This window comes from Pristiophorus japonicus, chromosome 2 (assembly GCF_044704955.1).
Source record: "Pristiophorus japonicus isolate sPriJap1 chromosome 2, sPriJap1.hap1, whole genome shotgun sequence".
Classification (NCBI taxonomy): Eukaryota; Metazoa; Chordata; class Chondrichthyes; family Pristiophoridae; genus Pristiophorus; species Pristiophorus japonicus.
The window spans coordinates 180,825,529-180,846,342 of NC_091978.1; the positions used below are offsets into that span (position 1 = coordinate 180,825,529).

The 20,814-nt window shown below is 44.4% G+C and overlaps 1 protein-coding gene across 2 annotated transcripts in view; it reads left to right on the plus strand.

The window, feature by feature from the left end:
* The window catches only part of arap2 (ArfGAP with RhoGAP domain, ankyrin repeat and PH domain 2), a 598,549-nt gene that overhangs the window by 67,157 nt on the left and 510,578 nt on the right, over window positions 1-20,814 (plus strand). The window contains exons 1-2 of one of the 2 annotated variants that reach the window (XM_070870553.1): window positions 4,346-4,419; window positions 4,551-5,652. In XM_070870553.1, the coding sequence (XP_070726654.1) occupies window positions 4,745-5,652 (908 nt within the window). In that variant the 5' untranslated portion in view covers window positions 4,346-4,419; window positions 4,551-4,744. Of the gene's footprint in view, window positions 1-4,345; window positions 4,420-4,550; window positions 5,653-20,814 lie in introns of those variants that run through there. The other variant, XM_070870551.1, reaches the window with a different exon arrangement.

Consider the following 20,814-nt stretch of genomic DNA (forward strand, 5'->3'; position numbering starts at 1 on the left):
GCTCATTCAGGACTAGATGTCGGACAAGTAGTCTGACAATACAGAAGCAGTAGAGGGGTGTCAAGAGAAATGCTGGAGAAGTAGAGTAAAGTGTTATTAGAGTATATATGGAACCTGGCTCCTGTCTTCGGATGTTTTGCCAAGATGCAGCATGTAGTTGAGAATGAGGAAGGAGCCAAGGCTAGATCCTTGAGGAAGCTTTAAGTGTAATGTTGCAGGAGCGGGAAGGGAAACTTTTTCAGGAGATTCTCTGGCTATGACTAGATAGCTAAGAATGGAACCAGGCGAGTGCAGTCCCAATCAACTAGACAATGGAGGAGAAACATTAGAGGAGGATAGTGTGAACAACCGTGTCAAAGGCTGTAGAGAGGTCAAGGTGGATGACGCGAGATTGTACACCACAGTCATCGTCACAGAAGGTATAATTTGTAACTTTGATTTGAGCTGTTTCAGTACTCTGACAGAGGTGGAAACCTGACTGGAGGGATTCAAATACAGAGTTACAGGAAAGATGGGCACGCATCGCATTCAGGAGATGACAACATTCAAGGACTTTTGAGAGGAAAGGGAGATTGGAGATGGGACAGTAGTTTGCAAGGAGAGAGGGGTCGAGGTGGGATTTTTTGAAAAGGGGCTGATGATGACAGGTTTGAAAGGGAAAGGGATAGTACCTGAGGAGAGGAAACCTTTTAAAATATCAGCTACCATGGGAACCACAAAGGGAAGTTGGGTGTTCAGCAATTTAGCGACAATTGGGTCGAGAATCTTGGAGGATAAAATTAACTCGGAAAGGGTATGAGGGAAGATGGGAGAGAAACTAGAGTAAGATGCCTGTTCAGGGCTTGAACAGTTGGAGCTTCGGGAGAGATTTGATTGGTGGACAAGTGGAAAGAGGGAATGTGGCAGAAGCAGTTGAACAGATGATTTTAATCTTAGTAACAAAGAAATATATGCGCTTCTCACACTTGCTGGAGGTGAGGGTAAAGAGGGCTAGGGAGAGGGGTTTAAGGAGACAGCTGATAGTGGAGAAAAAAAGCTGGGGGTGATCTCTGCTTCCTTGGATGATCCTGGAGTAGTGAGCGGGTTTGGTAGAGGAGAATGAGGCCTGACAGTCCTTGATGTAATCCAGCCAGTTCTAGTGATGGATGGATAAACCAGATGAGCTCTAAGTTTCTGAATACATCCCTGTTGGATAAAACCAGGCTTATTTTATTGTCTACTGTGATGACAATTACTGTAAAAGGAAGACTAATTATGTTATTAGTACAACTATTGCTCTAATTTAGATGTTGGTTCCTAGTATTTTGGGGAGGGGGAAATGAGGAGAGGGTAGATGAGCACTGTTAAACCGTTCATTATACGGCTTTTTGTTTCCAGTGGATGACCATTTGAGCTTTGTATTGGGTAGTCATTTATTCATATTCTACCTAACTATGTTTATTAATCACAAATGAAAACAATGCTAAATAGATCATTATTTCAATTGGTTGGTCACCATCAAAATATTTACAAATATAACTTTTTAATGCAAAAATACTCAGACTTTTTAGAAACCTGTTTTGCATAAAACTGAAAAAATTGCCAGAGCTACCCTTGGTTTTTTCCCTTGTTCTACTGCTTTCTTTGCTCATTAGTTCCTTCAGGGCCTGAAATTCCGCAACTTAGAGGAACAGGTTACAGCTCGTATAGCACAAAACATCACTGGAGATTCAATGAAAAGTGGAACCGAAAAAACATCATGTTTCCTGTTTCGCCGTGAATATTATTTTTAAAAACAAAACATTGGAGAAGTGGTTAAAAATATTTCTAAAATTAAAAAAAGTAACAGGTTCTTAGAAAATAATATGCACTTATAGCTGGGTGAGTAAACAATAGTTGCTGGGTGTTGAATAAGGAGGGTAGTACCACTAGTAAGGAACTTCTAGGGTTTATTGGCATTAAAGTAGTAGTAAATCAGTGCACCAGTTGTGCCCCATGGTCAATCAAACAGGTACTGAGTGGATCCCAGCTGAAATTCTGGCATGTTACAATTTTCTTTGGTGGGAGGAACATTGCAGGATGGATTATTTAACCATAAAATGAATAAAACATTTTAAATGCAGGATTTTACAAAAAAAAGCGTTTCAATTTCATTTTGTGTTTCCGACACTGCGATCTAATTAGATAATATATTGCAGACCGGGGAGTGGAAGGTTCAGCGTGGCGGCCTAGCCCAGCAGGCTGAGCGGCCCCTGGCCTGCGAGCACCATTGGAGCAGGCCGGGGAGCGGAAGGTTCAGCGTGGCGGCCTAGCCCAGCAGGCTGAGCAGCCCCTGGCCTGCGAGCACCATCGGAGCAGGCCGGGGAGCGGAAGGAGCAGCGTGGTGGCATACCACTCCAAGGAGCAACACGTGCTGGAGCAGGAGAGCAATGGCAGTGAAGAGTGACGTCATCAAGGTCCCGGTCGGTGATTTGGAGCGAGGGCAGGTACAGCAGGAGCAGCGAGGTCGGGGCGAAGGAGTGGGGAGAGGGACATGATCGGAACCCAGGGGAGGCGTGAGTTCAGGGCCCAGAAGAGGTGAGGGCCCAGGGGCAGCACTGGCCAGCCCACACTGCGATATGTGTGCACACTAGGTCCGTGCAGCAGAGTTGGTCTCCAGTCGTCTTGGTTAATCCTTGCTACTGGACCAAGACCTAGCTCTGTCAAGCCCGTGTGGTGGCTGGTGTGCAACGGTCACCACACGTTAAAAAAATCCAAGCACAGGCACCTTCCACTCTTCAAGATTATGGGCCCAAGTTTCCACACGATAAAAAACGGGTGCCCCTCCGAGCTGGGCGCCCGTTTTTCGCACCGAAAACGGCGCCGGAAAAAAAACGCGCGATTCTGGAACGCCCTGCAGCTCCATGTCTGCTTGGCGCGGCGCCCAGGGGGGCGGAGCCTACCACTCGCGCCGATTTTGTAAGTGGGAGGGGGCGGGTACCATTTAAATTAGTTTTTTTCCTGCCGGCAACCCTGCGCGTGCGCGTTGGAGCGTTCGCGCACGCGCAGTGTGAAGGAAACATTGGCACTCGGCCATTTTTGTAGTTGTTTGTAGCTGTTTAATTTTTGAACATTTTTTAATAAAAGCACATTGCCATCAGCACATCAGCACTGAGGCTTCTTGCAGCAGTGAGAAGGCTGCAGGAAGCCTCAGAAAGTTGAGGCAGCCGTTTCCCTCCTCCCCCCCCGCGCCCGCCATCGGGAACGGCTTCCTCCTCCCCCCCCCCCCCCCGCGGGAACGAATGGCTGCCTCCTTCCCCCCCCCCCGCGGGAACGAACGGCTTCCTCCTCCCCCCCCCCCCCTGCGGGAACGAATGGCTGCCTCCTTCCCCCCCCCCCCCCCCGCGGGAACGAACGGCTTCCTCCTCCTCCCCCCCCCCCCCCCCCACCGCAGGAACGAACGGCTGCCTCAATTCTCCGTGGCTGAAGCACTTTCATACAGGTAGGAAGATCTTTTCTTTGCTTATAAATTTTTATTCAGGTTGGATTTATTTGTATAATATTTGTATAAGTATAAATAAGGATTTATTATAGAATTTAATGACTTTCCCCCCCCCCCCCACACCTCGTTCTGGACGCCTAATTTGTAATCTGCGCCTGATTTTTTAATGTGTAGAACAGGTTTTTTCAGTTCTACAAAAATCTTCACTTGCTCCATTCTAAGTTTGGAGTACGTTTTCACTGTGGAAACTTTGAAATCAGGCGTCAGTGGCCGGACACGCCCCCTTTTGAAGAAAAAATTCTGTTCCAAAGTGAAACTGTTCTACCTGACTAGAACTGCAGAAAAAAAAATGTGGAGAATTGCGATTTCTAAAATAGTCCGTTCTCCACCAGTTGCTCCTAAAAAATCAGGCGCAAATCATGTGGAAACTTGGGCTTTAGTTTGGATCTAGAATTTTAGGTCCATCATTGAAACACCTGTGAACTTTTTGACGTGAAAGCAAGTCATCCTCGACTTGAGGGACTGCCTATGATGATGATGATATTGCAGAACAAGTTTTCACAGGTCAGTATAGAATTTTATTTGCCAAGATTACCAGGCAATTTCAGAACCGCATTATGTTCACTTGATCCAGCTGTAATTTTTAATGCACAAAAATTATATTACTTCTATTTTATTTATTTAAAGTCTATCTTTGAAGTTTAAAATAATGAATGGAATTGACAGGATGGATATAGAATGGCTTTCCTCTGTAGTGGGAAAATCTATCAGAAGACAGCATAATCTTAGAATTTGACCTTCAGACAGTTAATCACAAATCCTGAAAAAATATTTTCACACAAGAGCAGTGAGAATGTGGAATGTACTGTCTCAGAAGGCCGTAGAGGCAGACTCAAGTGAAATGTTTAAAATTAACATGGATACTTGGGACTACGGATATTAAGGAATATGAAGAAAAGGTGGGGAATTGGGATTAAAAAATGAGCTGCCGTGGCTAACAAAATGGTGGAGCAGGCTCAATTGGCTGAATGGCCTACTCTAATGTTTCTAACTCGGTAATCATACTTACCCAATTATATTTCTATTTTAGCTTTGTTTAGCAAAATGATGCTGTTTGCCTATGACATCACGAGGAGAAAGAAAGATCACTTCTGACTGTATGAAGTACCACATCTGATGATCTTCACATAAGTTAAGAAATCCAATGAAGGCATCAAGTTTGTTTTTAAAATTAGGATGTGAAGTGTAAATCGTGGAGATTGTAAAAAGACCGAAATTGCCATAATGCTGTCATCCAGTGAGGCTAGTGGTGATATCGCAGACTGGTTGATCAGCATCCATCTGGAGCAGTACACTGACCATTTCAAAGAATCTGGCTACTGCACTGTCGAGGACTGTAAACTATTGAACAATGAGATTCTTGTTCAGATTGGGATTGCTCCAACGGGACATCGTAAAAGAATACTTAAACATTTGTGCTGTGTGTTTCCAGAAGTAGATGAGTCGATGATATCTAAAGGTCCTGATAAATTAGTGACTGAAGACACTGAATCGGAGAGTGAAAATTTAGGCTTTACTTTACATAGCCCACCTAAAACAGAAGCTGAAAGAAGTACACCTGTGTCAAAGCTGAGAACTATCTTTGTTCAGGGTGGTTTAACTTCTCACCATACAGATCCCGTAAACATTGATGGATCTAACTCAAAAAACAAAATTCCATCTCCCCAAATGCAGCGGATTGAAATACAGCAGAAATTTCCAGTTGGTAAAAACCTGAAAACAGATGTATTTGAGCCTGATGATGCCTGTTTCAATTCATGTGAACCACAAGATAATGTGGATAGCAGACCACCACTTCCACCACGGGTTCATCAGGGTACCCCACCACTCAAATTCACTGGAGATCGGATACCGTTGCCTTCTGGTTCTGTTGATTCCTCATATTTTTCCTTTACAAATGAACAGTCCTCGTCTGTGGAAATGAAAAGTTTAACCAGCACGTCACCAGACTCGCCCCCCTTTCAATTTCAAGGTGAAATGAAACTGAACGTTCTCTATGATGGAATGCTGGGCAGTTCAGAGCAGATTGCTTCATGTCCTGTGAAGGCATCTGATCTTCGAAACAGACCAGTGCCACAGCTCCCTGGCCTGTGTGCAGCACATGGAGTTACACTACACTCTACAGACAACAGGTACAGTAACATGCCATCTTGTGTTGCACTTCTGAGGAATTGAGTTTTCTATGGTAAAGATCCAATTTTATCTTTTCTGAAAGTGACGGTAGAACACAATTATACCTAAAAGATTATACCGCATACATGGGGTTAATCATCAGATAAATTTGACATTACAACAGCGACTACACTCCAAAAGTACTTAATTGGCTGTAAAGAGCTTTGCGATGTCCGGTGGTCATGAAAGACACTATAGAAATCCAAGTCTTTCCATCATTCATTGTTAATGTCCAGAGTAATTATGCATTTGGAAACTTCAACGAAGGCTTACACCAAATTGAAGACCAACTACATTGTGTTAAATAGAATTTTATCACCCACAGTGCTAAACAAGCAAAATGTGTTGGCTTTTCTGAGAGAGAAGTATTGTTAACTTATTCACATTGTTTTAGTATATTTCCATTTTGTTTCCTTGTTTTGGATTATGCATTGACCTGAATATAATACACACAGTGCTGACAATCAAATAGTTTAAGAAGTTCCAATTACTCGAGGACTAGAGTCTGAGGGTCTCTGCCATCTGTGGAATTGTGCAGTCTGAGGCTCAGTGCCAACCAGGTTTTCGATCCACTGCACAAAATTGTTATTTTTGACACAAGCTGGCAGTCTGTCAGAATACCATAGGGATGCCTGGTGTGGGAAAGGAAAGATTTGCACATGTTCGGTTGTGAACACTGCACTTGGGATGAAGGAATATTTGGGGGACAGAGTCAGGTCAGGGTGTGCTATACCTCACTTGAGAATGTTTGATGTTGATGACGAGTGAGTAGAAGTGAACACGTGTTCTATCCAGCAGCATTTCCCTGATGAGCACAAAATTCACCAAAATAAATATATGTTTACTTTTAAAAGCTCTGATTTAAAACAGAATGATTCCAACATCTGGTTGTGGTCACATTATTATTTGTGGGACATTGTTGTGTGCAAATTGGCTGCTATGCTTTCTACATTACAACAGTAACTACATTTTAAAAGCAGCTGTAAAGCGCTTTGGGAGGTTGTGAAAGGCATTGTATAAATGCAAGTTCGTTCTTTTCTTCTTTTTTTACATCGCCAGCCTAGCTCCTGAAAATGCCACTGCTATACAGGTTGAACCTCTCAAATCCAGCACTCTTTTATCCGGCTACCTCCCTTGTCCAGCATAATTCCCGGCGGGGGGGTCGCGACCCCTGCTGTATGCTGGGACTGGCCACTCCTCCTCTCCCGCTGCCTCTGGTGCTCCCTGTGAGGCTGGGTCAGTGTGCTGTGTCCTGAGGATGGCCGCATTTCAGGCCAAGCTTCGTCCTGGCAATCCTCCTGCCGTCACACCGCCACTACTCGAAGATGCAGATCTTGGTGCCACAGTGGAAGTTCCCCGACTGGCAGGAGAAGCAGTTCTTCCCGTCGGAGCCGTCGGGGTACTTCTTCTGGTTGTTGCGGCGGTCTGCCAGCGGATAGCACATGCCGCTGGTGGCCCCCGCACAGGTACTCGTCCTTCTGGCAGGCCGCGCAGCTCTCCTTGTCTCTGCCATACAGGCAGTGCCACCACCCATCGCAGCGCTGCATGTCGGCGAAGCAGCCCCTGTCGTTGCCGCTCCTGCGGGGCGCAGTACCACCAATGCTGCCTCCGCAAGATCCTGCAATTCCACTAGAGGATAGATGCACCGACGTCAGTGTTCTCGCCCAGGCCAACATCCCCAGCATTGAAGCGGGAGGCGTTGAAGCCGTGACGGGTGCTGCCGGGCTTGGTGTGATCGGAGACGGCGATCTGACCCCTGGAAGACTCGAGGGTGACGGGGCGCTGGTTGTTGCGGAAGGAGATGGTCTGCGGTAGCTTGCCGCGCTTCTGGGCCGCCCCGTCGTACACACGCACCCTATCGCTGTAGCCTAGCTGCAGGCTGAGCTGTAGCATGCTGCGCCGGCTGTCCTGCGTGTCCACCACCCAGGTGCAGTCCAGTTGTGCCGCGGCGCGCTGCGGGCAGAGGTAGTCGGGCGACACGAAGGAGCTGTAGAAGTTGCCCAGCCTCTTGCCGCAGCTCCTCCTCTCCCTGCCGCCTCCGGGCCAACCAAAGCTGGGCCCAAAATGCTGACCTTGTGTCATCCGGAAAATTCGCTTATCCGGCACAGGCCAGGTCCCAAGGGTGCCGGATAAAAGAGGTTCAACCTGTACTAACATACAACAAGTCAGACAGAAAAAGACTAGTTGGCCCATTGAGTCTGTCCCATTCAGCCACATTGTGACTGAGCAATATGCCCCCAGTATTCTGCACCCACCAGCAGCCATGTAATGTCCTGGGAGAGGCAAAAAACAGGTAAAAATAAACAACACCAATTCAGGGAATCTCCTCTCTGAACCCCAATCAAAAATGAGTTGCAGAAGATATTAGTGACGATGAGGTACATCACCCATCTACCTTTTTACACAGCTCTATCCTCCAGGAACTTCCCCAGCTCCCTTTCAAACAATGTCAGTGAAACTGCAGCCACTGATGAGCCAGTAACCTATTCCAAAAGTCACTGACCCTCCACACAAAAGAAAAACTCCTGACATCTAACTTTGTTCTATGCATAATTTATATATATGTCCCCTTGTTCTTCCTAACTTTTCTAATTCAAATAATCTGTCCACATGTACACAGTATGGTCATTTCATCATTTTAAATACTTCAATTAATTCTCCCTGACGTTTATGTTTTTCGAGTGTAAAATGACCCTGAGCCCACCCTGATAGCTAAGTGTTTTTAAACTAGGTATTAATCTCGTGGCTCTCCTCCAAACTGTTTCTAATGCCTTTATTATCTCTTGTACAAGGAGATATGGCCTAACCTCTGTGCTACAATGGGTCCAAGTTTCGGGTGGAGTTGCTCCTATTTCTTTGGAGTTTAGTTTGGAGTATCTTAGAAATCGCAATTCTCGGCATTTAGTTTGCTCCACTTCTAGTGAGTTAGTTTAGTTTCGTTTTAGTTCAGTTTTTTGTTCAAAAGGGGGCTTTCCCAGCCATTTACGCCTGTTTTGCAAGTTTAGGCACCAAAAAATAACTCCAAACTAACTTAAAACAGAGTAAGTGTCGACTTTTGTACGCTCAGAAAAACCTTGCGTACACTTTAGAATTAGGCGCAGGTAGCCAGAGATGGGGGGGAAGGGAAGTTAGAAGGAAGTTCGGGGATTTTCCAAAGCATTAAACACTTCACTTTTAAAAATAAAGAACCATCATCAATAAAAAAAATCATTCAATATATCAATAAATATAAAATAAAAAGTTCCTACCTCACCTACCTGTTCGGGAGCACCGGGAGCCCGGCCAGGGCTAAGGGCTGGTGCTGCAGGTTGGAAATCGGCACTCTGCTTACTCCAGGAGCCCAGTCGGCCAGGGCTAGGGGCTGCGTGCTTCGGGCCCCTTCCATACAGCCTGCAGCACACGCACACAGAATCTGGAGGCCAGGAGCTATTGCGCACGCGCGCAGACTCCACTGCGCACGCGCGCAGCTGCTGGCACTCTTTTTGGCCCAGGGCTGTAGCTCCGCCCCCCCCTGCTGTTGTGCTGCGTCGCGCTGACTGCTAAACAGGTAAGCTGCACTCGGAGAATCGCAAGGTAAGTTTTTGGCGCGCTTTTCATTCCACAAATTAGGCGGGCCTCTCGGGGGTGCGCCGTTCTAGCAGGTATCGGAAACTTGGGCCCAATAAGTTAGAACTAATTGACACTTTTTGAATTCATTTCCGAAGTGTGGACATCACTAGCAAGGTTGGCATTTATTGCCCATCTCTAGTCGGCCTTCAGGAGGGCTTTTTTGAAATACAGATGAGTGGCTTGTTAGATCACTTCAGATGGCTTGCCCTAGCAAGCCTAGTAGTTTCTATCTATTCTGTCTAGACCCCTCATGATTTTGAACACCTATCACATCTTCTCTCAACCTTCTCTGCTCTAAAAAGAACAACGCCATCTTCTCCAGTCTATCCACGCAACTGAAGTCCCTCATCCCTGGAACCATTCTTGTAAATCTTTTCTGCTCGGTCTCTGAGGCCTTCATATTCTTTCTAAAGTGCGGTGCTCAGAATTGGACACAATACTCCAATTGAGGCCAAACCACCCTGTTCATCGACCCCCTTTAGAATTGTACCCTTTAGTTAATATTGCCTCTCCTCATTCTTCCTACCAAAATGTATCACTTTGCACTTTTGTACGTTGAATTTCATCTGCTACGTTGTCCGCCATTTCACCAGCCTGTCTGTGTCCTCTTGAAGTCTATCACTATCCTCCTCACTGTTCACTTATACTTCCAAGTTTTGTGTCATCTGCAAATTTTGAAATTGTGCCTTGTACACCCAAGCCGAAGTCGTTAATATAGATCAAGAAAAGCAGTGATCCTAGTACCGATCTCTGGGGAACACCAATGTATGCCTTCCTCTAGTCCGAAAAAAAACCATTCACCACTACTCTCTGTTTCCTGTCACTTAGCTAATCTTGTATCCATGCTGCCATTGTTCCTTTCATTCCAAGGGCTTCAACTTTGCTGGCAAGTCAATGCAGGTGATTCTCTGGCTACGATTAGATAGATAAGAATGGAACCAGGCACGTGCAGTCTCACCCAGCTGGACGACTGTGGATATATGTGCACCAATCGTTGAAGGTGGCAGGGTAGGTTAAGAAAACGGTTAAAAAGTATATGGGATCCTGGGCTTCATAAATAGAGGCAACGCATGGATATTGTGATGAACCTTTATAAAACACTGGTTTGGCCTCAACTGGAATAGTGTGTCCAATTCTGAGCACCGCACTTTCGGAAGAATGTGAAGGCCTTAGAGAGGGTGCAGAAAAGATTTACACTTTATCAATCACCACGTTAACCGCATTGCTCTCATCAACCCTCTCTGTTACCTCATCCAAAATCTTAGCATTTCTCAGGGAAATTCAAATTGTACAATCTGAACAATTCAGTTAACTTAATTAACTTTGTTATTAAACAGGCCATAATCCTCACACAGCCTCAATTTCATCAACATACCAGCAATGGTCACTACCACCAATTTCTGTTCAGGCCCGCGATCGGGGCCCTTTGCTAGGGAAATACTTTTATTAATTTTAGTATTTTTATTTAAGATGACAGCATCCACTGTATTTAACGTTCAATAGTTTTATTAATTATTTGGCTCCGTTCAATCTGCTGATCAGAGGTTTGCACATATGTTGCTGTCCCTCACTAAAAGTGAACACTGGAAAACTATAGCAACTGCGAAAGGGGAACTTAACCAACAGTAGTATTGTGTTCCTAACACAGATGAGACTGCACACAGGGAGGTTAAAGTAACAGTGATCTCAGTCTTTATCTCCAGAGTGAGGAACAGGCCTTCGGGGCCGGCTTATATACAGTGCTCCCAAGGGATGCTGGGATCCCTTGGGACTTCAGGGGATGCGCTCCCTGGTGGCGGAACATGGGAGTGCATGCTTTACAGATGCACAAGTAGGACTACAGTTTTGCAACCATCTATTTCTCTGAGCAATCAGCGAAGTCTTGATTATGAGTTTCTTAACCGATAAGGGAATAAGGGGTTATGGGGAGCAGGCAGGGAAGTGCAGCTGAGTCCATGATCGTATTAAATGGTGGAGCAGGCTCAAGGGGCCGTATGGCCTACTCCTGTTCCTATTTCTTAGGTTCTTATGTTCTTATGAATTTCTGAAGCACCTCTGTCTGATTGTGATGAATCTTCATGCACATTTTAATAAGTCTCGCCACATATCTTTGATGTAGTCTAAGCCATAATAATTTTGAGAGCTCTTTTCAATATTTTTTTCCTGCATTGTTGTGTGTCTGACTAAGTTTCACCCCTTCTTTCAACGCCATCAGTAACACTGATTAAAAAGTAATGATCAGACCATCTCGAATGAATACATTTGCATTCAAAACATTTATTTGTCCCAAGAGCATCTGTTTTGATCGATCAGCTTCACTGTCATTTTCATGCTGCTTCCATATTCACAGTAGGAAATCATGTTTTGACTGTTTACTATCCACACATGCATGTTGAACTACAGTTACCTGTTAGTGATATTTTTAATGACTGTTTCAGCAGCTCTTTTCAGTCAGCTATTTCTGATTGTTAAAATAACATTGCAATGGCCTGTTAGCATGCATTAAAGTAAAGGTTGCTTTATAATGCAGTTGATGCACCTCTTCTGATGTGAGACTGGATGCCTTTCCACATTTTATATTGCACTTTTGGTAACTTGTCCGTGCTCAAGAGGGCACGTCACCAATGCCAAAAGAGCAGTGTGAATGCACCATTGATTCCTAAAACTAGCTCATGTGATCTGATTAGTGAGTTCTGGCTTTCTGTAAGTGGAGTTGCAGTTAGAGCTGTCATTACAATTACAATATACAATTGAATAGAATTACACTAGCATGATTATACCAGTGCTGAATGGAGTGATTGACAGGACACACAGAAAGCCCTGCTCCTCCCAGTAAAAGTAAAACTAGAAGAGGGGGTATTATAGAAAGTTTAAAACATGGTGTACATTAAAAAATATTTTAGATATACCTGTGTAAGCAATCTATGGAATGCATTTATTTATGAAAAATGTTATTTGCTCTTGTCTAAATATGTTTTACAAGTACCTGTATTTTCTTGGATATTAAAAATAAACTTTGATGTTGTAGTAACAATAGGCCCAAGTTTCCGCCCTCTGTAAAATAGGTGCACCTCCATAAGGTGCGCCAACTTTCTGGAATAAGAAGGGCGCCGAAAACTTACCTTGTGATTCTGCAAGCTCCTCAGAACGTTTTCGTGCTCGGCGTGGCGCAGCACAAGGGGTCGTGGGCAGAGCCAGGTTCCGGCGCAGTAAACAGTGCAAGGACCTCTGCATATGCGTGCTAGAGTGTGCGCGCATGTGCAGTAGCTCCTCGCCCCCGAGGCTGCGTGGGAGGGGCCCGAAGCACGCCAGCCCTAGCTCTGGCTGAATGGGCTCCCCAGGAGAAAATCGGGACTTGGGCCTCCCTCCCATTCAGGCTCGCCCCCCCCCGTCCCGTTTACCCTTCCCCCTTCCCCCCCCCCTCCACCCTCCTCTCCCCCCTCCTCTCCCCCTCCCTCCCTCTCCCCTGCTCCTCTCCCCCTCTCCTCTCCCTCCCTACGCCCCTCCCTCCCTCCCCCCTCCCTCCCCTTTCCTCTCCCTCCCTCCCCCTCTTCTCCCTCCTCCCTCCTCTCCCTCCCTCCCCCTCTTCTCCCTCCTCCCTCCTCTCCCCTCCTCTACCTCCCTCCCCCTTCTCCCCCCACCCCTCACTATCAGACAGAGAGACAGACACTGACAGAGACAGAGGGAGAGACACTGGGGGGGCCCCGTCCCAGCACGAGCTTGGAGGGCTCCTGGTGCTGCAGTAGGTGAGTAGAAACGTAATTTTTTATTTATTTTTTTTTATTTTTAATTTTTGCATTTTTTTTGATTGATTTATTGGTTGATTTATTGATTTATTTATCATTTATAATTGATGATGGCTCTTTATTTGTAAAAGTGAAGTGTTTAATGTTTGTAAACTTGCCTCCCCCCCCCAATCTCTCGTTCTCTACGCCTGATTTATAAGTGTAGGTAAGGTTTTTCTGAGCGTACAAAAATCTACACTTACTCCATTCTAAGTTAGTTTGGAGTAAGTTTTCGCTGCCTAAACTTGCAAAACAGGTGTAAGTGGCTGGATCCATCCCCTTTTGAAAAAAAATCTGTTCTAAAATGAAACTATTCTAACTCACTAGAACTGGAGCAAATTAAATGCCGAGAATTGCAATTTCTAAGATGCTCCATTCTAAACTAGTTGCTCCAAAAAAAAATAGGAGCAACTCAGGCCGAAACTTGAGTCTAACTTTCTCCTGCATTTAATCCCAATGTTCAACAGTGAACGATTAGGACATTATTGACTAGAATTCTATAAAATTGTTCAATTTTCCTGCTCATATTTGGATCAAAATTCAGTGAATTGTGGGAATTAACATAAGTATACCTCTCAACCATCCTGATTTAATGGGAAAATACAATTTTCAATTTGTTTTTTGCAGGTGTACTTTATCCCCCTCCTATTATCCCAACTTCAGAATGGCATTGCTAAATTTTAATGTTTTCTCCAAGCTTAAAACGGTTTGTTCGCCAACTTTCGTTTGGAGTTACATGAGCTGGAAATAAGCTACTGTATTATTAAAAGCTTAAATGTTTATTCACTTAACCTCTCAATCAGAGGCATTAACACTGTACTCTATTTTTGTGATGCGTGCTTTAAAATTTAAAGTACATACCATTACAATACTGTAAAATATTAATCCTAATGAGTGAGAGGTATGTGTGTGTGGACAGTTTATGCACATACCAGAACAAAACCCCATTCATTTGTCTTTGGATTTATGAAAAGCAATGCATTAAACTCATTAGGACACAAGTCATGCAAAAACTGAAATAATATATTATTGAGTACTCAGTGTGCTACATATGGCAAAGTAAAGTGCTATTTTTGGCTATTTATTTTGCGATTTTATGTTTTCACGTTGAGAAGTATGCCTATAAGGGCGGGACTGCTCACCCACAACGTTTACTTGCTCTGTAACGTTCTTTCGGAGTTGACACCTATTCATAAATTGTTCACTTGCTGATATTACAGAAAATATAAAAAAAGTCACAGTATCTCTTGAACTGTTTAAATATATGAAAAACTTTTTATATGAAAAATTCACAGGATAGTTAAAAGCTCGATTGGCCTAGTCATAAATATGAACCATCCATTAAGAAACATTAAATTTTGCAGTAAACATTCCCAGTATCATTAAGATACTATAAACAATTTTGGTTAAAGCTTTTTAAACTTAATGTATTCTGTGAAGGTGCCTATATCACTATCTTCCCCCTGCTGCATCTGACCTCCAAAGTCTTCTACCTACCACATCTCCAATTCTCCATCTGCTTACAGTTTTTCTTCACTCCCTTCCTCTTCCCTTCCAATAAGATCCACCACCTACTCTCCCCACTCAACCCTTGATTGCTCAACTAGCCCTTCTGGCCCTTATGCTTGCTGATATTGTAAATAGTTTTCTGCTTAGGTACATACTGTCTTCCCTTTAAAAACCAGCATCTCCGTTCATTCTCTAACCTTCCATTCCTCAAATGTATCATCATCACTCTTGAATATCCTGTTTGTCCATGCCCACCTCTTTCAAAAGTGCCTGTTCAAATCCCTTGAGTTTGCTTTCTGCCCGGTACACAGCATCAATGTAGCCCGAACCAAAGTAATTAAAGACATCCTCTGTGATCATGTTGCATCATCCCTCCTTGTCCTTCTCCGAACTCTCTACAGTGCTCTATATTGTTTATCATACTCTCCTCTTCCATCGCCACTATTATGTTGTCCATTTCCATGGATTGCTCGCCATGAGGTTTCACTTCTACTTGTTCAAACAAGCCAGCATGTCAGCAGCAATAACACAACCTTGCTGGAGCGGGGCATCTCGTGGCACACACCATCAATTCAACTTTTTCCTGCACCCTTCAGCTCAAATATTATTTGCGCCGTAACTTGCTGGAAGTGTGAGCTGATAACGGCACAGCAAGGGCATCATTGTGAACTTAGTGTTGAAAAGGTATTTACATTGTTAATTATGAGCGCTAACTTTCTGTGGTGAATTTAATGGGCAATTAATGTGCAAATCCAGCAAGTTCATAGAAATAATGTGGAGGCTGAAGCCGAGATGTCATTTGTGCAGGGCAAATGGCAGAGTGGTGTAAATCGACCAGCAAACTCTGGAGATTATGCAACTCACGGCATATCTCTTCATCCCCGAAACTTGCGCATTAATAAAGACGTGTGTTGCCAACATGCCATTATTGTTTCAGGAAGATTTGGCCCATTACCGTCTCTTGCTACTGTTATCCAGGATTCAATTATGGCCCCTTCCACTTCATGATATCATCCACAGGCATATGGCCAATTTCTATATGTATGCTGATGACATCTAGCTGCAGTCTCTAACACTTCCCTCAACTTCATGTCCACCTTTGTGTGGTCAAACTGCATGGCATTGAGTGCAACTATCCTCCAGCTGAACATTGGGAACATCAATTGTTTTCCTCCTCCGCCATGAGCTCTGCTCCTTTGCCATTGACTCCACAACTCCCAACAGCCACTTGTTCAGGCTGCACCAGACTGTGCAAAGCTTTGGGATTATGTTTGATCCAGAATTGATCTTCAATTCAACATCTGATGCATCTGCAAAATCGCTTTCTTTCATTTTCACAACATTGCCTATCTCCACCCCTACCTCTCTTCCACTGCCACTGAAACCCTTAACGATGCTTTTCTCACCACCAGACTTGAATTCTCCAATGTACTGCTTGCTGGCCTTCCTCCCTTCACTTTCCAAAAATTCTAACCTGTTTAAAAACTCACCTGCCATTTTCATCTGTTTGTCCATCACTCCCATCCTTGCTAACCTACATTGGTTCCTTGACTCCAAACTGGTTAAATTTAAAGTCACCATCTACAAATTTCATCATACCCAATCTCTGCAACATCGTCGAACCTTATGTCTCCTATTGCACCCTTTGGTCTTCAATCTCTCTAGCCCTTCCTCTGTTGGTCCTCTAGAGTCTCAGTCCGACTCTCTGATATTGCCTTCCTAAATCTCTCTCCCTCACCACGCCTCTCTCCAACTTTAAAATGTTCAGAAAAACCCAACTTTTTGACCAAGTATTCAGTCATCTCTCCTGGCCTTCCGACAATGGTTCATCGTATTGTCATTTATTCTTTTGATTTGTTTTTTTTAATCCTTTCCCCAACCGAGTAAAGTGCCATGAGATGTTTTTTGTGTTAAAGAAACAATATAAATACAACTACTACTCGCATCACTGGAATGCTTATCTGTAGGTTTCCAGAATCGAGATCCCTTGTTTTTCTAACTTTCTTACTTTTTCCCCTTTCTTTTCTGACCGCACAGACTCAGGAATTCTATGGCTGCTTGAAGCCCTCGTATCTTGTCTAAATTGATTCATCATGTGTGAGCCTTTCAATGACTATTAGAAGGGTAATCTATTATATAGGATATCTTAGCTGAGTCAGAAAATAATATTTTGGGATACAGTATATGAGTAATTTGAAACATGATGTATGGTAAGTGTGGCATGCTTGGGAGGAACATATGACTTGAACCTATGGTTCCCAACATTTTCGGCCACGAGTTTTCCTCGCCTCATACCTGGGTCTGTTGTAGAATAATTGAAAGTGATAATTTCTATAATTAGTCAACAAATCCATGATCATATCATGTGACTACCAGGATGGTAGAAAGTGAAGTAGATAGGCCTCGTTCCCTTTTTCATCAATTCCTACGTTCCTAGGTTTTTCGCTGGCTAGTCCCCTTTTAGCTAAATGAAATTAAGACCAATTGTATTGACCCATCAGGCCCAGAAGATCCACTCACTGCAAAAAAAAGTTTTCCCTTATGTCGTCTTTGGTTCTTTTGCCAATCACCTTAAATCGTGTCCTTTGGTTCTCGCCCCTTCTGCCAATGGGAACAGTTTCTCTCTATCTACCCTGTTCAGACCCCTCCTGATTTTGAATACCTCTTTCAAATCTCCTCTCAACCTTCTCTACTCTAAGGAGAACAACTCTACCTTCTCCAGTCTATCCACATAACTGAAGTCCCTTATCCCTGGAACCATTCTTGTAAATCCTTTCAGCACCCTCTCTGAGGCCTTCACATCCTTCCTAAAGTGCGGTGCCCAGAATTGGTCACAATACTCCAGTTGAGGCTGAACTAGTGTTTCATAACTTCCTTGCTTTTGTACTCTATAACCTCTATTTATGAAGCCCATGATCCCGCAAGCTTTTTTAACTGCTTTCTGAATCTGTCCTGCCACCTTCAACGATTTGTGCACATATACCCCCAGGTCTCTCTGTTCACGCACCAACTTTAGGATTGTCCCTTTAGTTTATATTGCCTCTCCTCGTTCTTCCTACCAAAATGTATCACTTCTCACTTTTCTGCATTAAGTTTCATCTGCCATGTGTCTGCCCATTCCACCAGCCTATCTCTGTTCTCTTGAAGTCTATTGACTATCCTCCTCAATGTTCACTCTACTTCCAAGTTTTGCGCCATCTGCAAGTTTTGAAATTGTGCTTTGTACACCCAAGTCCACCTCATTAATATACATCAAGAAAAGCAGTGCTCCATGTACCGACCCCTGGGGAACACCACTGTATACCTTCCTCCAGACAGAAAAATAACCAATTACCACTACTCTCTGTTTCTTGTCACTTGGCCAATTTTGTGTCCATGCTGCCACTGTCTCTTTTATTCCATGGGCATCAAATTTTCTGGCAAGCCTATGATCTGACACTTTATGAAATGCCTTTTGGAAGTCCATGTACACCACCACAACCCTCTCTGTTACCTCATCAAAAAACTCAATCAGGTTAGTTAAACACAATTTGCCTTTAACAAATCCGTGCTGGATTTTCTTAATTAATCCACACTTGTCCAAGTGACAATTTTGTTCCGGATTATCGTTTCTAAAAGTTTCCTTACCACTGAGGTTAAACTGACTGGCCTGTAGTTGCTGGCTTTATCCTTACATCTATTTTTGAACAAGGGTGCAACATTTGCAGTTCTCTAGTCCTCTGGTACCACCTCCGTATCGAATAAGGATTCGAAGATTATGGCCAGTACTTCTGCAATTTCCTAGGATGCATCCTGCCAGCTTTTCTAGTACCACCGCTCTATCAAATTTCAGCCCATCCAGTGTCTCAAATTCCTCCTCTTTCACTATGATGTTGGCAGCATCTTTTTCCTTGGTAAAGAGAGTTGCAAAGTACTCACTTAGTACCTCAGCCATACCCTCTGCATCCATGAGCATGGTCCCTAATTGGCCTCACCCCTCCTCTTACTATCCGTTTACTATTTATATGCCTATAGAAGACTTTTGGATTCCCTTTTATGTTATCTGCCATTCTAGTCTCATACTCTCTCTTTGCCCCTCTCAATTCCTTGTTCACTTCTCCTGTGAACATTCTATATTCAGTCTGGTTTTCATTGTATTTTCAGCCAGACATCTGTTATGTGCCCCCTTTCTCTGCTACATCTTACTCTTGATCTCTTGTCATCTAGAGGGCTCTGGCTTTGTTTGCCCCACCTTTTCCCCTTGAGGGAATGTACCGCGACTGTATCCAAACCATCTCCTCTTTAAAGGCAGCCCATTGTTCGATTACAGTTTTATCTTTGATTCTTTGATTCCAATTTACCCAGAATAGATCCGTTCTCAACGACTGAAATTAGCCCTCCTCCAATTAAGTATTTTTCTTCTAGATTGCTCCCTGTCCCTTTCTATAGCTAATCTAAACTTTATGATACAATGATCATTGTTCCCTAAATGTTCCCCTCCTGACACTTGCTCTGCTTGACCAATCTCTTTCCCAGAACTAGATCCAGCAATGCCTCCTTTCTCATTGGGCGGGAAACATACTGATCAAGAAAGTTCTGCTGAACACACTTCAAAAATTCTTCCCCCTCTCTGCCCGTTACACTGTAACTATCCCAGTTTATATTAGGATAGGTGAAGTCCCCCATTATCACTACTCCTTAGTTCTTGCATCTCTCTGCAATTTCCCTGCAAATATATTCCTGTATATCCTTCCCTCAAGTTGGTGGCCTACAGAATACACCTAGTAGTGTAATGGCACCTCTATTGTTTCTTAACTCTAACCAAACAGATTATGTACTTCACCTCTCCAAGACATCCTCTCTCTCCAGCACTGTAATATTCTCCTTACTCAATACTAGCACCCCACTCCTTTCTTTCCTTCCTTATCATTCCTGAACACCTTAGAGCTGAAATTGCCCCTTCCGACAAGGCCTCTGGCCGCTGGGTCTCTGCCGAATCTCCTTTTGGGTACCAGGCTGCTTATCCAGCCGAAACCCTCCTTGGTGGCCCCAGTGTTTGCCAATAAAGTGGCTGCAGAGTTCGCAGTGTGGCTGGCATTTGTTAAATACCACTCTTACGTGAGGAGCTGATATTGGAAAGATTTGACTGAAAGAGCGCTGATGTGAGTGACAGCGCTGACACACCGCTGTGTATGCAGCTCAGACATCAGTGGTGCCCATCACCTTGGTGTCAGTTAAAGTTTATGTTGATTGATAAGTTGTATTTAATCCTTTCATCGTAAGGAATCACCAGTGTGCAATGGTCCAGCTATCTGAGACAATGCGCAACAAGTTAATATTCAATAACAAAAGTTGAATACCAACATTAGTCTGAAATCATAAATATCACAACCAATCACACCCAACCTCCGCCCACATCCCACTTTTCCTACCATTGACATAAATCACATGTTCAACATGTCCAGCAACACAGAATACAAAGCAGGAGCGTGGTGCCCAGCCCCCATATGTTGCAACAAATTGCATACATCCAGATGGAGATGTGCACATGCACCTCACTTTCCTCCTTCTCCCCACCTCTACCCCTTCCCCTCCTCACTCCATGGCGCCTGGCCGAGGAGCTCCTCAGGTGGTGCCTCATTGGGGGGGGATGAAGACAGATGCGTTGGTTGGACGGGTACCGGAGCGGGAGGTGCCGAGGGGGCAGCATTTTCTGATGCAGAAGCAGGATCTTGGTCCTTGCTCTCATCTGTCGTTCGCAGTGGTGGTGCAGAACCTCGGGGTCGAGTGCCACGCTCTGGGACCACTGGGAAGGCTGTGGCAGCAGTGTTCCTGGCTATCGCATCCAGGGACGCCGCTATGCATGGAATATACTTGGTCATGGTGGCCAGGTGTCGGGATATGCCCCCCAAAGCTTCAATGAGCTGGTCACCAATGTCTACAGTCCTCCTGAACAACTGCACCATCTTTCCGCTGTCATGTTGCAGCTGTGGATCAGACCTGCCACGTCCACGAGGCCTCCGCGGGGTTGGCGCCATCCTGGGGACAAATGGGGTACCCTGTGGAGAGGTGCTTGGGGCCGGCACCTCCAAAGTGGAGGTGGGAATGACCGGAGGACAACTAGATGGTCTTGGGGTGGAATGGGTTCTGGAGCATTGCGATGCAGGTTCTTTGAAGTCCGCGCTCTCATCCGTCGAGAACAGACCCAGCGGATTGACCGGTGACAGTCGGAGCTCCTCA